Genomic DNA, 20,472 nt, shown 5'->3' with positions numbered 1-20,472 from the left:
GATCATGCTGATCATCAAGTAGAAAGTGGCTGAAATGACATAATCCTTTTCTGAACACAGCCACGTTCAGTGACCAAACTGCCTTATTAAAGTGTGTGGACCAGGAATTGATGAGGAAGCTAGAATCAAAAATCTATTTGAATTGATTTCGAGGAAGCCATTCCAATACTCAGCAGTATCAGATGCCTGTGACTGATAGGGAGCATGACATGTCCATCACATACCTTGGCCACACGGAATGGCTGTAACTAGCTGATTAGGCTAGAACAGTAATATTATAAGCCAAAAAAGTGTCGTCAGCAGTAAGGCACAACAGATAGCCCTGAGAGCAGGTCAAAGATCTGATGTGTTCAGTCTGCCAAGAGAAAGGAGATGGGGGTGAAGGCCCACGCTATGTGACCCCTCTCACAAAACCTCTTTTGGTAGCAGTCACAAGTCTAAACTGCAGTGATAGCCTCTGCATCAGAAACAGGGTCCTTTACTTTGTGCTGAGCTTAAGATGACGAATGTGTCACCACATCCAGTACGACAACGTACCCAGGCAGAAATGCATGGCATGTCTCAATGTGAACAGCAGCTTGATACCAGAGAACTGGCCCTTATTATAGGCATCTACATGAGTGACCCAGACAGTCTGATAAATCAATAGCTGTGATTTATCACATTCTTCAGCCCCAAAGAGGGGTGTCATTAACCTAACAATCTGTAGTTTTCCAAGCAACAGAACAAACTGCTAAGCCATTAGCTACTGCCCAGAAGTCAATAAAATGTAACAAATTTTATCAAGGAGAGTACTGGACAGGTCTGTGAGAACAGCCTTAAGTTTTGCACAGTGAATGGAGCAACTGTGCCCATGTTTGGCTCTGCAGAGCTGGTGCTAAGGCTGAACAGTAGCACAAGCTCAGTGGGCCCTACTGGGTTCAAACCTAGGCCAACTATCAGTGAACTCAGCCCTGGCACTTAGGGTAATCCCTGTGGATTGATGTCCCCACTGAACCAGCAGTTTTGCTTTAGGGAGAAAAAGAACAAAACCAATTTTATCATAGGCCAATTGATATAAATGAGAGTTAAGTTCCTATGCCATATTTCTGTTCACAAAAACTCACCAAACTTCTAAAGATCTGAACATTTCTAGTATCAAATATTACATAGATGTGAACTATACATACATTTACGAAACATGGATAAAAACAAGTATGATAATTCTTTTCCAACTCACCCATTCCAGTCCAGGGTCAGGTGGCTAGAGCCTATGCTGGTAGCTCAGAATACAAGGTAGGAGCCCTCCACCCCCTGGACAGGGCACCCTTCCACTGCAGGGCCACTCACACACAAACCCACACTCATTCAGAATGGGACTTCAGACATCCCAGTTCACCTGATGTGCACATCTTTGGGATGTGAGAAGAAACTTTTGGGATGTGAGAAGAAACTGGAGTCTCCAGAGAAGACCCACACAGACATGGGGAGAATGTGCTAACTCCACGCAGACAGTGGCCTCAGCTGGGAATCCTCTTCTTTCCTTATCGTTATAGTGAAATGACATTGAACAAAATTATTCAAGGACCTGCTGTTTACAATCATCAGAGGAAGCTATGACCTTACGTTGAATAGGCCCAAAGGGCGCCACCCAACAGGGCCACATTAATTTCCTCTCTCCATTGCAATATCTCCTCTGCAAAGGTCCCCATCATACTCAGACAGGTGTGAATTGGGTCTCTTAATCATCTTTTTCCTTAATGAAACTGAAATTAGGGTAGGAGAGAAAAGGGGGCACAAAAGGGAAGAGCAGCTCTAAGCCAATATGCAAGGTTTTGTATTCAATGTGTCAGTGGCCACTCATCTCATAGTTCACCCTAATAATGCTTCTAATGTTTCGGACCACCTAAAGGTCTGTATGAAGCAACATGTCCCTCACTGCCGACACTATTTATTTCCTTTGGGGGATTCTTTGGCTTAGCAGCCACAGTCACTTTATCTTTAGAGCTGTCCCATTATCATGATTCCTACTTTCACCTGCCCGGGGGAGAGTGAACAACTAATGCATCATTTAGGTAGCCAGCTTGTTTCAATCCTACCTCTCACAGCTCAGCCTCTAATCATTAATTAACAAGTATGATCTTAGGAGTCTTTATTCCCCTAACCAACCCAATACCTGGGCAAGAGCACTTACTATTGGATACTAGCGAGTTGTTTCGTCTCTCAATCTGGACTTGGGGGTCTTTATCCTTCATCTTCTAGTAGACCATGTCTCTGTCAGCATCTCAACCTCATCATCAAAACTGTCTATAATTGTGAAGGGTCTGAGACTTTACCCTACTTGCAAGCTAACAAGTTAGTCTGGCACAGTTTTGTAGGTGCTAGAAGACATGAGATTCCAGGGTCAGATGCAAAGGACTTCATTACTCACAGCAATATTCAAAGTATCATTTTCTTGTTCTGGTCCCCAGCTCCAACTCCCCCAGGACAATGCAAAGAGGGCCAGGTGATATTAATACATGAAGAGGGTTGAGTTCCAGGAGAGGAACCATGAGCACAGGGAACCCAAATCTTCTCTAGAGCCCTTTGCTCCAGAAGACTATCCTGCAAGACTCTAAGCAAACCTGCTCTTTGTTCTTGGGTGGGGCACCATCTTGTCTCTATATTCTCTATCATACAAACACCCTTGAAAAATACTCCAGAATAAAATCAGTCAGTGCTTCTGCTTGCAAGACATACAGAAACTAAGAGACCCATAGAGAATTGTCTAATACCCTCTTGTAAACAGATTAAGCAGAATGATCTCCCCATTTGTTATTTACTAACAAATAGATACACTTAAATCGGTGAGAATATGCTTCCCTGATTTATTTCGCATTTATGTATTATCTTTCTTGAGATAGTATGAGTATAGCTCAGACTAACCATATCCAACTACTTTAACTACTTAAAAACTAAATAATTACATATTAACCTCACCTTCCCTAATAGTGGTAATATAAACTGACTCTTTAAAAATACCAAATTTTTATATATTACTCATTACCTCTAGACTAGAAAATACAAGTCCAGTCCTTAAAATTTAGAAACAAAAATACTTATATTTTTTAAAAATAACAAAACATAATAAAACCTAAAACCATATAATATGTTTGGTTTTTTAAATTAGCAATCCTTTTACATTGAGACATGTTAAGATATACTTACTGCTTATCTGTCCACAGCAATTAACTAAAAAATATAAATACTAGTTAAATATTTAACCACTAAGGAAAAAAATATACTGCTACACCAGCTGATTTTTCTCTTTGAATTTAATGAGTTTACATCAAAAAATTAGGTAGTCATTTTACATGTAAGGAATAAAAATATTTTTAAAAAAATACAAAGAGTGAAAGAATTTTAACCAAGTTTACATTTCTTTTTGCTAGGTTTTAACAATTCATCTCATCATATCTTCCTGCAAATGCATCTGCAGCACAATCATGAAACTAAACATAAGGAAGTACGTTGTTAATAATGACCCTCCGAGGAAACTGATTTGTTTTCTATTAAAAACTCTATGGTAATTATAAGCATTACACAATAATGCTACTTAACCATCTTTCATCACAAGAATCACCAAAATTTTCGGAAATGAGTCCATATGAGAATTAAATGTTTAAAATGTAACCATATCGTATCATGAATACTTTAGACGTTCCATGGTACTATTGTCTTCTAAAAACAGCATTGCCATGATTTCATAATATTTCATTAAGTAAAAGGTCATATTTTACCTAACCATTACCCTATTATCCTATTTTGGGAAATATTTAATGAAATTATATAGTCCTTTGTTATTTTGATAAACATGCTTTAATAAACATCTTGATAAATATAAAAAAGAATTAAATACTTAAAAGGTGAAATGTCCCTTATTTTTAAGTTTAGCAAGATCTTCCTGTTTCATTGTTAAGAAACACTAAAATGGTCTTAAAGCAGAAGCTGTTAGTCTAGATGGCTAAAACTGTACTCCTGAGTTCAAACTTACAGGTAAGTCTTTTGTAAATAGTTCTCAATAAAATATCCCTCCCAATCCCCCTGCCCAATTCTTACAAAACTTTGGTCCAGAGTAGAAATATACCCAGGCAGACGTATATGCAATACAACAGCAAGAACTAATGACTTTGGGTCTTAGAAATAGAAGGCAATTAATTAAAATGTACTCAAAGTTAGTTACATTAAGAAAAGTTTTCAAAGGGTAATATTTAAACAGTCACAAAGGTTAAGAAAATACTGATATCAAAGTACAAATGACTACAATGTTAAAATAGACAAAAAACTACTATACAAGAGCCTCTTTTAAAATTAAAAATAAAGAACACAACACATGAGTCAGGATTATTTTCCTGTTCTACTCATGAATTTCAGTCCTTATATTCATAGGGTTGGTTATGTTGACATCTAGTAGAGTTTCTTATGACATCTGATGAAGTCTCATTCCAACTTCAGAGGGTGGTTCTTCCCTAAGGAAACTTGATTCTGGACCCATCTTGGTCACTGTACAATTTCAAAGTAGTGCAGTATCGCCATGATGTGCTGAGGCATGAAGACATATCCTGTGTACAGTGCCATTCCCACGATGGAAACCAGCATAGAATCTGAGTTGCAGCTAAGGAAAATTATTTTTATTAACTTATTCAAAATTAAATCCCAACATTTTTCCAACAATTTTGATGTTGAAGTACCCATTCACTTAGTGCTTTCACATACACATTAAGTATTTATAAAGAACTAATAACTATAGTCACTAACATTAACTGTACCTGGCACCACTCTTAAGTTTTTTTAAGCTCATTTTATCTTCACCATCGCCTTACAACAGGGGGCCCCAAGTCCCAGGCCACAGACCAGTACCAATCCATGGCCTGTTAGGAACCAGGCCATATAGCAGAAGGTGAGCAGGCCAGCAAGTGAAGCTTCATCTGTATTTGCAGCCACTCCCCAGCGCTAGCATCACCACCTCAGCTCCACCTCAGATCATAAGGCATTAGATTCTCATAGGAGCACCAGCCCCTGGTACCAAAAAGGTTGGGGACCACTGCTCTACAAGGTAGTTACTGTTATTCTCCCTGTTATATTTCAAAGCATCAGACTGCTTAAAATTAAGCACAGAAAGTGGCAATGTTCAACCTAAAACACAGAAATGTATAAAAATAAAATTGTATTTAATGACTATAGAAGGTCTACCAACTTAATAAGAATGTAAGATCCAAGAATTTTAGACTAGAATATGGCTAAAACCGTTGGCTTTGGAGCCAAAGCTAAAATCAATCATACAGTAGTGACATATAAACTGACAGCACCTACTATTAAACATTTATTATCATCACTGAATTATGTGACATTATATAAAAGTCATCTTTACAACCTAAACAATAAACATTCTGCATAGTGTCCTTTCTCATTCCGAAAGCAACTGAAATGGTATACATGCAAATCAACGAGGGCCACACAAAATACTGCTAACAAAAATTATGTAAAATCTTAAGAGCTTTTCACTATGCAGTCATGTGCCCATGCTAAGAGGAATAACTGCTTCTGAACTGGAACCACCTTTTATTCATTCATTCATTCATTCATTATACACTCATATTCTCTTTCTCTCCTCTGGCCCCTCCCTCCTCCCTTTCATCTTTATACTAACAGTTGGTTATATAATACTTCACATTCTTTTGTAAGATAGGGTTTATATAAACGTGCTTACTACAAACTAATATTTGTATAACAGTTTAGTTGACAAACCTCTTTTATATATTATCTTGCTTGACCCTTACAGATTTCCTGTGAAATGTTTACTATGACTATTACTCCTCAGAGGCTGACAAAATATTGAATGACTTGTCCAGGGCCATACAAGAAGCTGTCTTTAGGGCTCGAGAGCAAACCAAAGCTACCTGACTCAAACTCTAAATTCATTCTCCTCATCCAGCAAACATTGGTAAAAACTTTCCCACAATCGTTTTTCTTTTAATTTCCTTTTTAACCTCCCTTAATACAGTTCTTCCTTAAACTACCACCATCTACTTACCACTTAATTTCTTTCTTTAAAAAAGTATATACTAGCTGCTTCCATAACATTCATTGCTTGCAACCCATACAACTATCTGAATTCTAACCCTCCAAATTATAACCACTGCTCTCAGGTCACCAATGACCTCCGATCAAATTCAGTGGCTATTTGAATTGACACTATTTTAGTTTTCCTTCAAAACTCATTCCACCCTGGGCTGAGGTACTCTCTAGGGCTCTCTTCTCTTCCATCTCACCATATTCCAGTTTCACTGGCTCTTTTTCCCTGTCTGGTCCTTATGTGAATTTTGTGCTTTTCTCTCAAACATCCACTCTATCCATCCTCCTACCAAAGTAGCCTACCCTATCCCATCTCCACAGAGAAACCCTAATTGATCTTAACTTTAATTAGCAAACTCTTCGCTTTGTAACAATACCCACCCCCAAAACTGATCAACCAGCTCAAAGCTTTAGGACTTCTGCCAGGAATTCAGAAATGCAGATTTTCTCTCTCCACCTAGAATATGCAATTTGCTGATGGACTCCTGGAATCACTGGCATCATTTTGCCTCCATAAGGAAAGCACGATTCAGAACAAAGCTGACTCATAAAGGTAATGAAACAAAAATAATTGCAGAAAAAATGGAGCCGGAACCCTGATCAAACCACTCTGAAGCCCACCCTACCACTGGATTTTCTAATACAGAAACCAATAAATTCCCCTCATTCTTAAACCCGTTTGAGTTAGATTTTCTTCGTTACTTGCAGCTGAAAGCATTCTAAATATAAAAATGGAGTTCCCAGTGTTGTCTTGGGCCCTATACACGTAATGTAAACAATCACCTTTATGTTGTTGACCTGACCCCAACTTCCATACTGCAAATATTTCCTTCGACTGACAGAACATTCATTTCCACCTGTGACATGCCATAAGGTACCTTGAATTCAACCGAGCTAAAAATGAACTCTAATTTTCTCCAAAACTACCTCTTCCTATTAGTCCTATTTTTTCAACTACTTAAAAATAGTTGATATAAACTATTTGATGTAACTATACTATTTGCCTATTAATCCAATCTAGAAACTTCTTTGATTCCTTTTCCCCACATTCAAATTATCTAAGACTTCTTGATTCTTCCCAATCCCTACAGGGGACTCCTATATCTCATGTCCCACTACCCTAATTAGTGACAAATGACTGAGGTATTTAGCATTCCTTCCTTAATCATGTAATAGCTCCCATTTTAGGCCTCTAGCCTCTTCCCATGCCACTCTTTACTAGAATGATCCTTTCAAAATGCATTAGGCTTCCCAATACCCATAGGATATAGCACTTGAAATTCTAAGCCAACCATCTAATCTACTCCAAAGTACCTGTCTTAGCTTGCAGTCCATAGAAGTAGACAGGAATAGAGAGAGTGGGACAGGGATTCTTGTCTAAGTTATGCTTCAGGGAGTCTTATCAGAAGGGGAATGGGTAGAACAGAATAAGGTAAGCAGGTTCAGGGGCTCAGCTCCCAAGGCCACTCTAGAGCATGAATTGTACCACAGAGTTGCTTTTAGGCAAGGGGAATGACTTTTTGTATCCCTTTATCTATTAGCCATTAACTGCAGGATGTGGTGAGGAAAAAAACCACCTGAGTAAGACAGCTGCTCTGAGTGAGGGCAATACTCTGGAGAAGAGGGCAGCTAGGCGGCATTAGCAGACAACACTCAAAGCAGCTGGGGGATTGACGTAGGGACCAAGAGCTTGTGCTATGCTACTTTTCCACTGTAGTCCAACACTCCAAATCATCCCAACACCATCCTACTCAGAGCCATATTATATGAGTCTTAGAAAATAATGTTCTATATTTTCATACTGCTCTGCCTTTTCCTATGGTTTAATAACAATATGAATAAGAATAACAGAAGCTTTCATTGTGTAAATGTCTAGCTTGTGCCCAGCAGTTAGGCACTTCAGCAAGTTCAAGAAAGATCCCCAGCATCAGCGTAAACAATGGAGCCAATTCCAAACCAAATCAGTTAACTCCAAAAATCTGTGTTCTTAACCACTATACTATCGGACCTTCCTATATATGAAGAGTTCCATTCTCCCTAGTAAAACCTAATCCTTCTTAGAGCTCAGTTATCTCCTCTTGTGTAGAGCTTTTCCTAGCACTCATATTTTTCCCATTCTTACCCCAACCTCCTGGCAGAATTATGCCCTACTGCTCATAAAGCTCTTTATTCATAAAATACAGCACTTATCACCTGACATTACCTGTTTGTAAATTTATTTATCTCTTCCAGATTATCAACCCCTTGAACACAGGAACAGTGTCTTATTTTTGTATCTCTGACATCTGACATAACATATAATAATATTTGATGAATGAAGGAGTTTGTGACTTTATATAGCACTATGTTATGATACATATATGTGGAGTAAAAGTAATAATAAGTGGTCATTATAAATGCTAAATTCAGGTCAGTGGTTACTTGGTGGGGTGAAACAGGGAGAGGAAGGGAAAAGCAACTGAGAAGAGGCATAAAGGGAGCTTCAAATGTATAAGTAATGTTTTTCTCCAGCTAGTTGGTAGTACATGCACATTCATTATATTCTTCTTTGCGGGGTTTTTATATGCCTGAATAGTCAGTAACTTTTTTTAATAAGCAAGAACTACAAAAGAAAATGGATCTACATATAGTAGTAGACTAAAAACTGTTTTGTGCGAAAGACTTTCCTCCTTTACAAAGTTTGGGTTAGGCATCACTGAATCTAATTTGTTACTAGGAAATAAATAGAAAATCTTAGCTCCCAGAAATAAACAATTTTCAATTCAGGCCAAGAAAAAAAGAAAATGATTTATAAGCTGCTCAGGGGGGAAAAAAATAAACGTAACCTTTTACCCAGAGCCACTTATATATTTAACTTTTATCCTATGTCCCCCACAAAAAGTTCCTATATTCTTATCCTATTTCTCCTAAATTTCCAGAATCACAATTAAATAAACTTCTAAAAGTTTTCTATACCATTAAATTTCAAAATTATTCCCCAAAATTATCTTAAAGATCTCAACCACGAGAATATTTAAAACTGATTTAACTATACACTGACACACTAAGTGAACAAATAGACAATGGGACCATGAGGAACTTCCACTAGCCTTAAAAATCACCTTGGAAAGAAGGCATCTTTTATAAGTAGCTTTCTACATATGCAATTTAAGCAATATAGTGGAAACAGCTCCAATGTACTGAGTCAAATATTCCCTGAGATTATGCGTGACACCATTTACAATGGTATAGTTTTATTGACATTCCTAGGCATTGGTTTTATTGTGACACTTTCAGGGTTAGGGAAGATGTCATGTTCATCTCCTTAGAAGTGTTCTCACTGAGCTAAATATATACCATTTAGAGCAAGGGTCCCCAACCCGAGGGTACTGGTCCACGGACTGTTAGGAACTAGGCCACACAGCAGGAGGTGAGCAGCAGGTAAGTGAGCAAAGAAAGCTTCATCTGTTATTTGTACCCGCTCTGCAGTGCTAGCATCACTGCCTCAGCTCCACTTCAGATCATCAGGCATGAGATTCTCATAGGAGCACCGGTCCCTGGTGCTAAAGAGGTTCAGGACCACTGATTTAGAGGATACCAGCTGTAATTTGCTATCTGGTACTTGAGTGGATTTCTCAATCCATCACATTCTTTAACATACATATCAAAGTATAAAGTACCTTTGACACAACGTCAAGTACAAGAAACAGATACTAGAAACACCACAGCACTGGAGGTGACCTAGGCTGGAGTTGTGACTCTGCCAATCCCTGCATGGGTCAAAACTCTGATCACCATTCTCCTTATTTATAAAAGGGAATGAACACCACTCATCTTTCTGAGGTGATGGGATAATTTGTAAATCAAATCTACTCTGCAACAATCAATAATATAATCCTTACTAAAACTATTGTTTGAGGGCTTGGGCATTTAACATCATGACTCAGACCAATGTTTGGGAACTGCCCAAGGTCACTCTACTACTAATTTGGTACAATCCTGAGACACACGAATTCTCTGAACCCAAGCTTCTCCATAAAAATGGAGCTGCTTCCTGCTTTAACATTTTAGGATCCTACCTGCTGAGGGCATTTAGAAACCACTTTTCAATCATCTTTAATGTAATCTTGTTTCACACACATGCACAGAAAATAGGTAAGTAATCAATATTATATGATGCACATATATTGGAAGGTAATACACAAAATGATAATCTATTTGCCAAACTCGTATTGTTGTTTGTATAAGTATCAGTAGCTATATACAAATTAATCAGGTCTATATTGTAAAGGAGTCTACATGATTCAAGAAACATAGAATAAGTTATTGAAATAGATTATAAAACAAAAAACCTCAAAAACTAAAGCATAGGGTTTTTTGTTTTGTGTGTTTATAACTGTCTCTACCACTGACTTTTAAGTGCTTGAGAATGAGAGCATCACGACTCAGCTGCTCCTTTGCATCCATCTGTAGTGTACTGCTAGATAAAGCAGGCGCTTCATAAATCATTCAAGAGCTGAGCAGATAATGTGCCAGGATATGTGCAGGTACTGAAGATAAATGTTCAAGGGCGGAATGAACAATCAGAGGTTATTTATAACCTGGATTTAGAAATATTTTATGGGTTCAACAAATTTAAAAGTATACAGATGTGAAACCATTTACCTGCAGGTCATTTGCTGTTTCTTTAACAGGGATCCCCAAATGATCAGGAGCTGGGAAGTTCCCAGATAGGAAAAATTTTTTATCCATACAAGGGCTATCTCCAACCCTCTTCCCAGCAACAACAACAAGAGCCTAATAACAAAGAGAGGAAATGCTTTAAAGTACAATAATCAGAAGCAAGAGAACAGTAACTAACATTTCCTACGCCAACCAATAACTCTGCACTATCACTACATACCTTAGTAACCTGTTCACAAAACTCTGGAGAAACCAAAAGTAGTTTCCCATTGGGAAAAGGCCCAGGGACCTTTGGTCCAGTGGGTATGAACGATACCTCTTCAATGCTTTAAGTCTCTGATTGCACTGGTCACATCGAAAAAATAAAACTAAAATGTCATCTAAAACAATCCAACCTCCTATTAGTCAAACTTCTTTTTTTAAGATCAATTCTAAAATGTTACTTTTATGCTTAGAAATACTCAAAAGTTTTGATAAATCTAAGAAACCATCTCATTGAAAATAAAAATAAAGGATTTGACAAAGTATTACCACGGGCTGTTTAGAGAAAAAAATCAAAGCCCTAAGTAAAAGCAGTCATCAGCTACCAAATGAAGCTCCCAAAAGGAAATCTTCCTTATTACTGTGGGTGTTTTCCCTTGCCCTTGAAAGCTTAGAGGTCACCACCAAGAAGAATGTTAATTAAGTTTATTTTTATAAAACATTAACTATCACTTGATACTTTTCTAGTTGCCTTAAAATGAAAGTAAGTGGAAGATACACTGTTCCAATCCTGTGTGTGTTAGTCAATTTGATATTCTTGGGTCACACTAAAGGATATCACATCAACATGAGAAGTAATGTTTAGCAAGCAAAATCCATTCTCTAGGCTTTGTGTAGTGTTGACTAAGTTTGGAAACTGATTTTAGAAACTACACCTTGATGACAAGCTCTTTAAAAACTAAACAAACAAAAAGGTATGCTACTGTACCCAACACTGATGATGTTCAACTCTGAACTAAAATCCTGGAAATGGTTTGTAGCTCTGAGCCCAGCGATACCAAGACTATACATCACTGTACACCTTTACAATTAGAGCTTCTATTAATTTCATGAAGATTTGAAGTCTTAGGGTCAGGAGGGAAAAAATTCCCAGTCTGCTCTTAAATATAACCTATTCTGCTACAATACACTTCTGGAACATTAGTTAGTTCAACAGGACTAGCATAGCATAAGAGCTACATTGTTTCTCTGAGATTTTTCATAAATCCAAGGAACCAAATTAGTGGGAAAAGAATTATAAATTTCAGCATGAAACATCCCTCAGCTCACTAATCTGTGCTTACTAAGTTACACAGATTTTGAGTGGTCTGTTCCAATGCTATTTTCCTATAAACCCTATGTTGGGGTGATTTTTCAGGAACACATATAAGATATGATGGCTGAAATTTCTATGTTAGTAATTCCATTTTTCGTAATTATTGATCATAAATACTATCTATCATTCCATAACTTTTTTAAGCTTCCAATTTATTATATACACACACACACACACACATTCTATTAAGCAAATCTTCTGGAATGCATAGTTTCAATTATTAAATTTGAGCATTAGGTTTTTTTTAAACAAAAGAATTTATCTTTGTTCCTAAAATACCCTAAATGTTACAACGCTCAAAGCCTGAGGGGATGGGTCACAAGTCTTTAAGAATATGAAGCAGTGGAAACAGGATCCTTAGTCACCTTTTCTCACAAATCACTGGTGCCATAAGCTGAAACATTGCAGAACATCTATGCGTGCTGTGTCCCCACTGCCATCAACCTCCCATGACTTTTTCTGCCCGTCCTGATACACACCAACTGATGTAGTATGGTTGTCTTCATTTCAGATCAGGGACATTCTAACATTCTCACGTAGGCAGCCAAATATCAAGGCAGTGCAAAACATGCTAGAGCTGTCTTCAAACCAAAGCACAGGAGTCCCGCAGGGACAAGCAGACTTTCCAAAAGGTTAGGATCCATTAGCGGGAATTAGTTTACAGATCTTCAGCTTCCACTGTACTCTTTCCTAAAGGGGATCTGAGAATTGTTATGACTGTTAGTTGTCCTTCCCATCCCCCCTTGCCATTTCACTTCTCCCGCTTTACTTACTAAATTTAATAGTTATGCATTCCCCTAGGGTATAAAATAACATCTAGAACTGCAAAGGAATAACAACTTGGGTTGTACTTTATTTCATCCAGGTAAAGTCCTGGCACATCTCCAAGCCTCAGCTATCTATCCAATAATCTGAATTCAAAAGTGAACCACCTTTCCAACCCGGGCCCAGCAAAATGGCTCCCACAAAGAAGGATGGCAAGGCAGGCCATACTGCCATCAATGTGACAGTGGCCAGAGAATACACTGTCAACATTCACAAGCACACCTACTGAATGGGCTTCCAGAAGCGTGCCCCTCAGACGCTCAGAGATCTGGAAATTTGCCATGAAGGAGATGGGAACTCCAGATGTGTCCAATGACACCAGCTTCAAGCTTTGGACCAAAGAAATAAGAAATGTCCCATATGTATTCATGTGCAGAAATCATAATTAGGATGAAGATTCCCCAAACAAGCTCTACAAGTTAGTTTACTGTCACCACTTTCAAAATTCTACAGATAGTCAATGTGAATGAGAACTAACCACTGTCAAAAAGTTATAAAACCACAAAAAAAAAGTGAGATAGGAGTGAAGGTGTTTACATATTCATAATTATCCGATCAGAAAAATGGCAGAGCTTTTTCTGACAGAAATTAAGGCTAATTTTGCCTACTTGTTATCACAATCAGGACAGACTTTGTCAATTAATGAACATTTTCTATGAATTGTATAAGAAAAAATATATTTTTAAGGTTTTCACAAAAATATATAATAAAATATACATATGAAAAGAAATTAAATCCTTTTTGTGACTGTCTAAACTTACTATGAAAGACTTCAAATGTCCACTAAATAAGCAATAGGATACATAGTTATGTTTTGTTCTTTGAGGAGCTACACAAATAAGAAGTCTGAATACCACTGGGCAGAGGATTGGAAGTATTAAATTATCAGTTACAATTATTCCCACCTCTGTTTTCTCCATTTAGTCCTTCCTGACAACAGAAAGCTGCATTCATTTCTCCAAAAAGGAGATCAAAAATCAAAAGAGAATGGCATAAAATAAAAAATACTAAAGACTATTAGGAAGAAATTCATTTTCTACATAAGTCTGAAGGTAGTGCAAAATGTTCAGGTTATTTCAAGGTTATTCTGAAATCACATTTTGCTTGAAAGTACCTTGAAGAAATCTTTCTAAAAGGCATTATGGTTATTTACTAAGAATATTTTCCTAAAAGCAACCTTCTCTTACATTAAATATTATGCCGAATCCTCAAATCATATGCTGATTTTTACTGGTTATCTATTTAAAGTGTCAGATAATTCTTTAAAAAAAAAAAATCTCATTAAGAATAAAGTTCCAATAAAAGACTCTGGTGAATTGGAGTTTTAATAATTCCCTTTACTGAATAGCCCAGAGGAAGCTCTGCAAAAGATGGAGTCAGACAGTAATCTAAAGGTCCCCACTGGCAAAAATACAGTGTTTTTCTTGGTCAATTTTGTTTTGTTTGTTGTGTTTTATTTATAAAATATGCCTTATGTATGTAAAATATATATATAAATTAGAGATACAATATTATAAGGAAACATATCAATCATTATTAGTACCTCCCACAGAAGCACGGCAAAATATATTTCTCAAATATTTCTCTATTGGCTTATAAAAACTTTGACTTCACCAAACCAGGTACTATTAAACAGCAACTATTAAGAGTACTTTCCAGCTTTGCATACTGGCAATATCACAGCCAATGAGGTTTATCCGAGGCATGGCTATTGCTAAGAGTATTTGCTAGGAATTCACAGAATATCTCAGAAATGCACAGGAAACTACTGACACTAATTGCCCCAGGGTGGCTGGGTAGGGTAGAAAAAGGAAAGAAAAATTTCACCATCTACATTTCTACCTTTTGAGTTTTGAACCACAAGGATGTGTAATCTATTTTTTATTTATAATTTAAGAATTCACATTTTCTAAACTCTCAAATATTTTAGTATATTGAAATACAAAGAAAAATCCTTCTCGATTCTAGCTGTAAGCATTTGATACACAAAAATCTCAGAAGATACATTAACTGCTACTGAAAAAAACATACAGCTTAAAAATGTTTAATGCTCTTTATTTTCATTATCTTTCAAAGCCTATCTCAATCCAAAACACCTGCCTTTGCTTCTATCCTTGCCTCCTCTCACCACCCTTAATTGATTCCAAACCCTACAACCAAGTAAATCTTTTCAAACTTAAAGTCAGATTGATCGCTACTCTCTCAAAACTTTCCAAGAGTGCCCTTTTTCACCAAGATTAAAAACCAAACTTCTTACAATGACCTCCAGAACCTCCAATGACTCTAACCTCACTGCCTACTGTTCCCCTCCATGCTCACTCGGCTCCAGCCATATTTGCCTCAGCGATGGCCTTCACATATGCCAAAGACTCAGAGACTTTGCACTGGCTGGTCCCTCTGCCAGCTCTGCTCTTCCCTCAGATTCTAACCTGCTAACTCCCTCCTCCTCTGTTTGTACTCAAATATCCTTTCTCAGTTAAGCCTCTCCTGATATGCCAGACATGCTGGTGCCCTAAGGCACTGGTACTTACTTATGATTACTTCTGCCTGCAATGCAAGATTTAAGCAGGGCAAGAATTCCATTCCCTGGAATTCTTGCCCTGCTTAAATCTTTCTAAATGTCCCCTTTCTGACCATTCAAGCTAAAATTAAAGAACACTCCCTCTTCCTACTTCCCAGCCTCTTCTGTTCTATTTTTCTCCAAAACAGCTATAATAATCTAATCATCTATTTTTTTTTTACTTATTTATCTAGTGGAATTAGAATAAATATTTTTATCTGTTTTACTCGCGGTTATAAGTCCACTATCTAGAACAGTAATCTGGCAATCAGAAAGTAAGTAATACTTTTGGAATACAGAATTGAGCAAATGTACACATAATACAAGAGTACACAGAACAATGCAAATGTTTAATATTTCCGAAACAAATCAAAGAAGTTCTTTAAGTCTACAGCATCTTTTACTTTTTTAAATTTGAATTCTCTCCAAGAACTGAATTCTGTTCATCAAAAACAGCTAAGCGCCAAAGCTACACTTAAAGTAGTTTAAAATAAGGTCTCTTTCACCATTTCCAAATACATATGTAATTGCTTTGAAATGACACATCACTATATAAAGAAATGTTTCTCAAGCAATATTTGCACACCCAGCACTATGATTTAAAAAAACTCTTTAAGAAACATGGACTGTCTTTCAGGGGAAATCTAATTCCTAACATAACCCCAAAACTGCCCACTTTTGTTTAAAATGAATACAAGTATAAAATGCATGGAAACATATGAAGTGGTAGAGAGATGGCAAATAATAACCCAGGGAATACAGAATAAAACTTGATTAAATTTAAAAATGTAAGAAGGTTAAAAGGACTTACTTATGCTTCAAATTATTTTCACAAGGTATTTTAATTTTTTCACCTGCCTTCAACAGCATGGTTACAATGTTATTCAATGAGGCACTACAGGGAGTATCTCACTGGTTCCAAAAACTGTCTTACAAAATCTGGTCTTTTCCTTTAGCTGGGATGGCTGCCAATAGGGAAAGAGAGCTTTTAAAACACGTTAAAAACCTCCCCTCAACCCGGAGGTCAATGGTTCTCAGTCTGCACAGGTCTCCTTCTATAGTATTCATTGTAATACAACTTAGCACTTACATGATTCATTTTAGTGTTACTTTCTATCTTAATGCAGGTGTTATGTTGCATTTTTTTGGTAAGATAGAAACTACGTCTGTACATGAAGAAAGTTTAAATAGTGGCAGACGAATCAAAAACTAATTATCATTTCAAATGTGGTATCAGAAGACAAATAAGAAAAAATTTAGGATGCAGGTCCTAGCATGAAAGGATTTACAGAATGGATTTACAAATGTTTCAAGAACTATTTACAATGTGTCTGACTTGACACAGATGCCTTTTAAAAATATTTTAAATTATTTCTGTTAATCACAATATTCTTAGATAACTTCAAAAACCCTCATAATCAATCATGACTGTCCTTTATTAATTCACTTCCAGCTATCTGGGAAGAAATACAGAAGCAAATTCAGATGTCAAGGATGCCCCTAGAAAGTATGCAGAAAAAGTTACAGCTAACAGTTTTCCCTAAAATAGGGACAACTTCAAATTGTTAAAGAAGTTAGAGCAGTGAAATGTAAATTGATGCATTTACCTTCTTCTACAGTTCCTCTGTCCAGGACTTCTCAGAGACCATTTTTCAGATACCCAGACAAATTTCTCTTAAATTTTAGGTTTCTGGCAGTGATGGCTGTGTTCAATGTAATTTTTAAGAATGTTTCTTTCCAAAACTATGTAACTGGCAGCAAAACAGTTCTGGATGAAGCTTATTATTAATAAATTTATGAAATTCAAATGACTTCGCCATAATTAAGGCTCTCCGTGAAGTAGGAAAAAAATCCAGCTTTCTCATTTAGTTCTTTCCTCCAAGCTAGAATGAGGATTCAATCTCAAACTGATATTCCAAAGTGTAGATTAAATGTCTGACTTCAAAATAACTCTAGAAGTTGAGTCGGAATAATATAAATGCAACAGCTGGTAGTAATTTAAGATTGGCCTATGTCAAAGGATTGCATTTCTATCCTGGGCTAACTCAATAATGAAATAATTTTTAATCTTAGGTTTAAAACCACAGGATTCTACAGTACCCAATGCTGGCTGGTTGCAGCTATCACTAGTTCTTTTAAAAACTGAAATTTCTTGGCCACATAATCCAATGAGAAGTCAAAAGCTTCAAAGGCAAAAATCTACAGAGGCACTACATTTCATTTCATAATTCACTTCATCCCAAAGAAAGCCATCGCCTAGGTATTAATGAGACACTATTACTACTGCAACATAATACAGAAAAACCATAACACCACTGATGCTGTAGCATTTATCCACATGGCAACAAAAACTTTTAAGTGTAAAATACAGTAGGCCTCCGCCCTTATGCACCAGGCATACATTCCGAGACCCCCAGTGAATGCCTGAAACCAGATAGTGCTGAACCCTATGTATACTGTTTTTTCCTGTACATACACACCTATGATAAAGTTTAATTTACAAATTAGACACAGTAAGAGATGAACAACAACTCATAATAAAATAGGACGAATATATAACATACTGTAATAAGTTATGTGAATGTGGTGTGTCTGTCTCTCTCTCTTTCTAGTGGCTACTACGTGGCAGGTAGTGTATACACTGAGGATACTCTGGACAAAGGGATAGTTCACATCCCTAGTGGGGAAAAGTGGTATTTCATCATGGCATGCAATTTAAAACTTATGAATTCTTTATTTCTGAAATTTTCCATTTAATATTCTTGAACTATGGTTACCCACAAGTAACAAGCCATGCAAGGTGAAACCACAGATAAGGGTGGCTACTGTAACAGACTCCGATAGTGGGCTCTATATTCAACTTCTGATTTAAAGAGTTTCAATTTAGCACATTGTTTAAAGTCACTTTAAAGATGACTTTAACTGAGTTCAGAAGTATGTGCTCCTGTATTTCCATATACATTTCACAAGGATGACCTCATGAGCTCTAACCTATTATAGAATTTAGAATGAGACTAAACTGCAGCTACAAATGACATGCTGGAAATCATAAAATATTTTACATTCGGACATTAAACTCAAAATATGCACTCTGGTTCTTAAATTTCTGGTTTGGAAAGAAATGCCAACAATAAGAAAAATAAATTTCCTTGTAGAAAGCTAAGATTCCTCAAAACAGTTGAAACAAAACTCAGCTTTAAGTACAAGCTTATGCTAGCTGAATATAAATACACACACTTATTAAGGCTTGAAAGGAAATTATCTCAGTCACTCCACCAGAATGCAACTATGCATTAGCCAAGCTGTTCTGAAGCTACGCCAAACTAAACCGAATTGAAAAGGAGAGGCCCTGTATGAAAAAAGCATGTGAAAGTGTTGTTTCATAGCAGCCCCCAAGTTAAATTTTAAAAAATGTTACATCTCATGATTAGTATTTACTCTGCAAGAATAATATTAAGGGATGTCAACATAGAGAGACAAACATTACAAGACTTCAGGAAGCCTATCCTCAGAACCTTGAGTTCTTGACGTTGCGAAAAATGAGTTAAGTTCCAAGCAAAAGGCTTAGCACAGTTACTCGGCTCATAGTAAAGTCTCAATAGTCATTTATTTTAAGTATTTATTACCTATCTACGAAAACAGTTTCAAACACTGTCTGCAGCTAACCACAAATTCCTTTTCAGGCTCTACTTTACAAACTGTGCAAACAGCAAATTAATGAATAAAACACACTTTTTAAACTACCCATCTTGAAGACCAAATGGCACAACAAACTGCTTCCAAAAACTGTATTAGGGCTGTCATGAACACACAGTCACCATTTGATTTTAAAAGCTGGAAACTGGTTAGCATTCCCATTCGGACCAGAGCCAGCTAAATCAGGGACAGTTAAAGGTCAAAGGCTTGCGAGCCGGAGCGGTTTGCTCCACTGACACGGTCCCTGCCTCCCACAGAACAGGGAGCTGAATCAAAGGCAGGTGCGGCCGAAGTGCAGGCGAGGACACGCCAGCTTAGGTATCGCCCTGGGGCTAATTCTTCCAGTAATAAAGACGCTCCCACCTGGGGTGGGCCGACTCCCAGGCGACCTGGATCTCAAGACTGGTCCCCCGCCCCCGCCTCCGCCTCCGCCTCCGCCTCCTCAGCCGCGGGAGCGCGCCCTCGGCCCCGGACGTGGCCCCGCGTGCCCGCCGCGCAGAGGCGCCCCCCGCCCCGCAGGCCCCGGCCCCGGCCCCCGCCCCCGCCCCCGCCCCGGCCCCGCGCCCGCGCCCGCGCCCCGGGCAGGATACTGAACACGGTCCGCTCCCAGGGCTCCAGCATGTAGAGAGCCGTGACCAGCAGATACTGGTAGTAGAACCAGCGCATCTGTTTCCAGGCCCGCGCCAGCGCCATGCCCGCCGCGTGCCTCCTGCGCTGCGGCCCAACGTCAGTCTGTCCGGCAGGCCTCCGGTTGGCGTCCCACAGCCCCCGGCCGCGAGGCCCGCCCGCCCGCCACCCCGCGCCCATTGGCCGCGCCGCCCGGCGCGTCACCCGGGGGCCCGCCCAGCCCCGCGAGCGCCCGGGCTGCGGGCCGCGAGCCCCGCCCGGCCGGGGCTCATTGGTCAGGCCGCGCCCTCGTGTCGTGCCCCTCCCCCCGTCCGCCTCTCCCTCCCCACCGCCCCCCCGGGCCGCGCCCACGAGCCGGAGCTCGTTCCCGGCGAGAGCGCCGCCCGCCCCGCCCCTCCGGCCGTTGGCGAGCGGGGCGTTGGCGCCTGCTGGGGTCCACCGCGTGCCTCTCAGAAATGCTCTTTGAGAAGGTGATTGTGGAATATACCAGTAATGCCTCAGCCTGCCTCCTGGGCAGGGAGGTTGCAGGGTTTAAAAGAGGCGTATTAGGTTCCTAGCCTCGTGCAGTTTACAATCTAGCAAGGGATACAGGTATTAATGACACGAATTCAAGTAAAGCTGTGATGGGCGCAGTGGGGAAGAATAAGGTTCT

The 20,472-nt window shown here is 38.6% G+C and overlaps 1 protein-coding gene and 1 pseudogene across 1 annotated transcript; one reads left to right on the top strand and one right to left on the bottom strand.

Annotated features, from left to right (window-relative positions):
- Positions 1-3,275: 3,275 nt before the first annotated feature.
- Positions 3,276-19,975, bottom strand: SPTSSA (serine palmitoyltransferase small subunit A). The gene is made up of 2 exons (XM_016148673.2): positions 19,784-19,975; positions 3,276-4,622 (listed from the first exon to the last, which is right to left on the bottom strand). Exons 1-2 carry the CDS (start codon positions 19,884-19,886, stop codon positions 4,519-4,521), a joined length of 207 nt encoding a protein of 68 aa, XP_016004159.1. The 5' UTR covers positions 19,887-19,975; the 3' UTR covers positions 3,276-4,518.
- On the top strand, positions 13,068-13,414 carry LOC118615068 (annotated as a pseudogene).
- Positions 19,976-20,472: the final 497 nt, after the last annotated feature.

The sequence above is a fragment of the Rousettus aegyptiacus genome, unplaced genomic scaffold (genome assembly GCF_014176215.1).
Source record: "Rousettus aegyptiacus isolate mRouAeg1 unplaced genomic scaffold, mRouAeg1.p scaffold_m13_p_3, whole genome shotgun sequence".
Lineage (NCBI taxonomy): Eukaryota > Metazoa > Chordata > Mammalia > Chiroptera > Pteropodidae > Rousettus > Rousettus aegyptiacus.
Note: the sequence above shows the minus strand (reverse complement) of the source record. Positions and strands in the feature narration are given on the sequence as shown.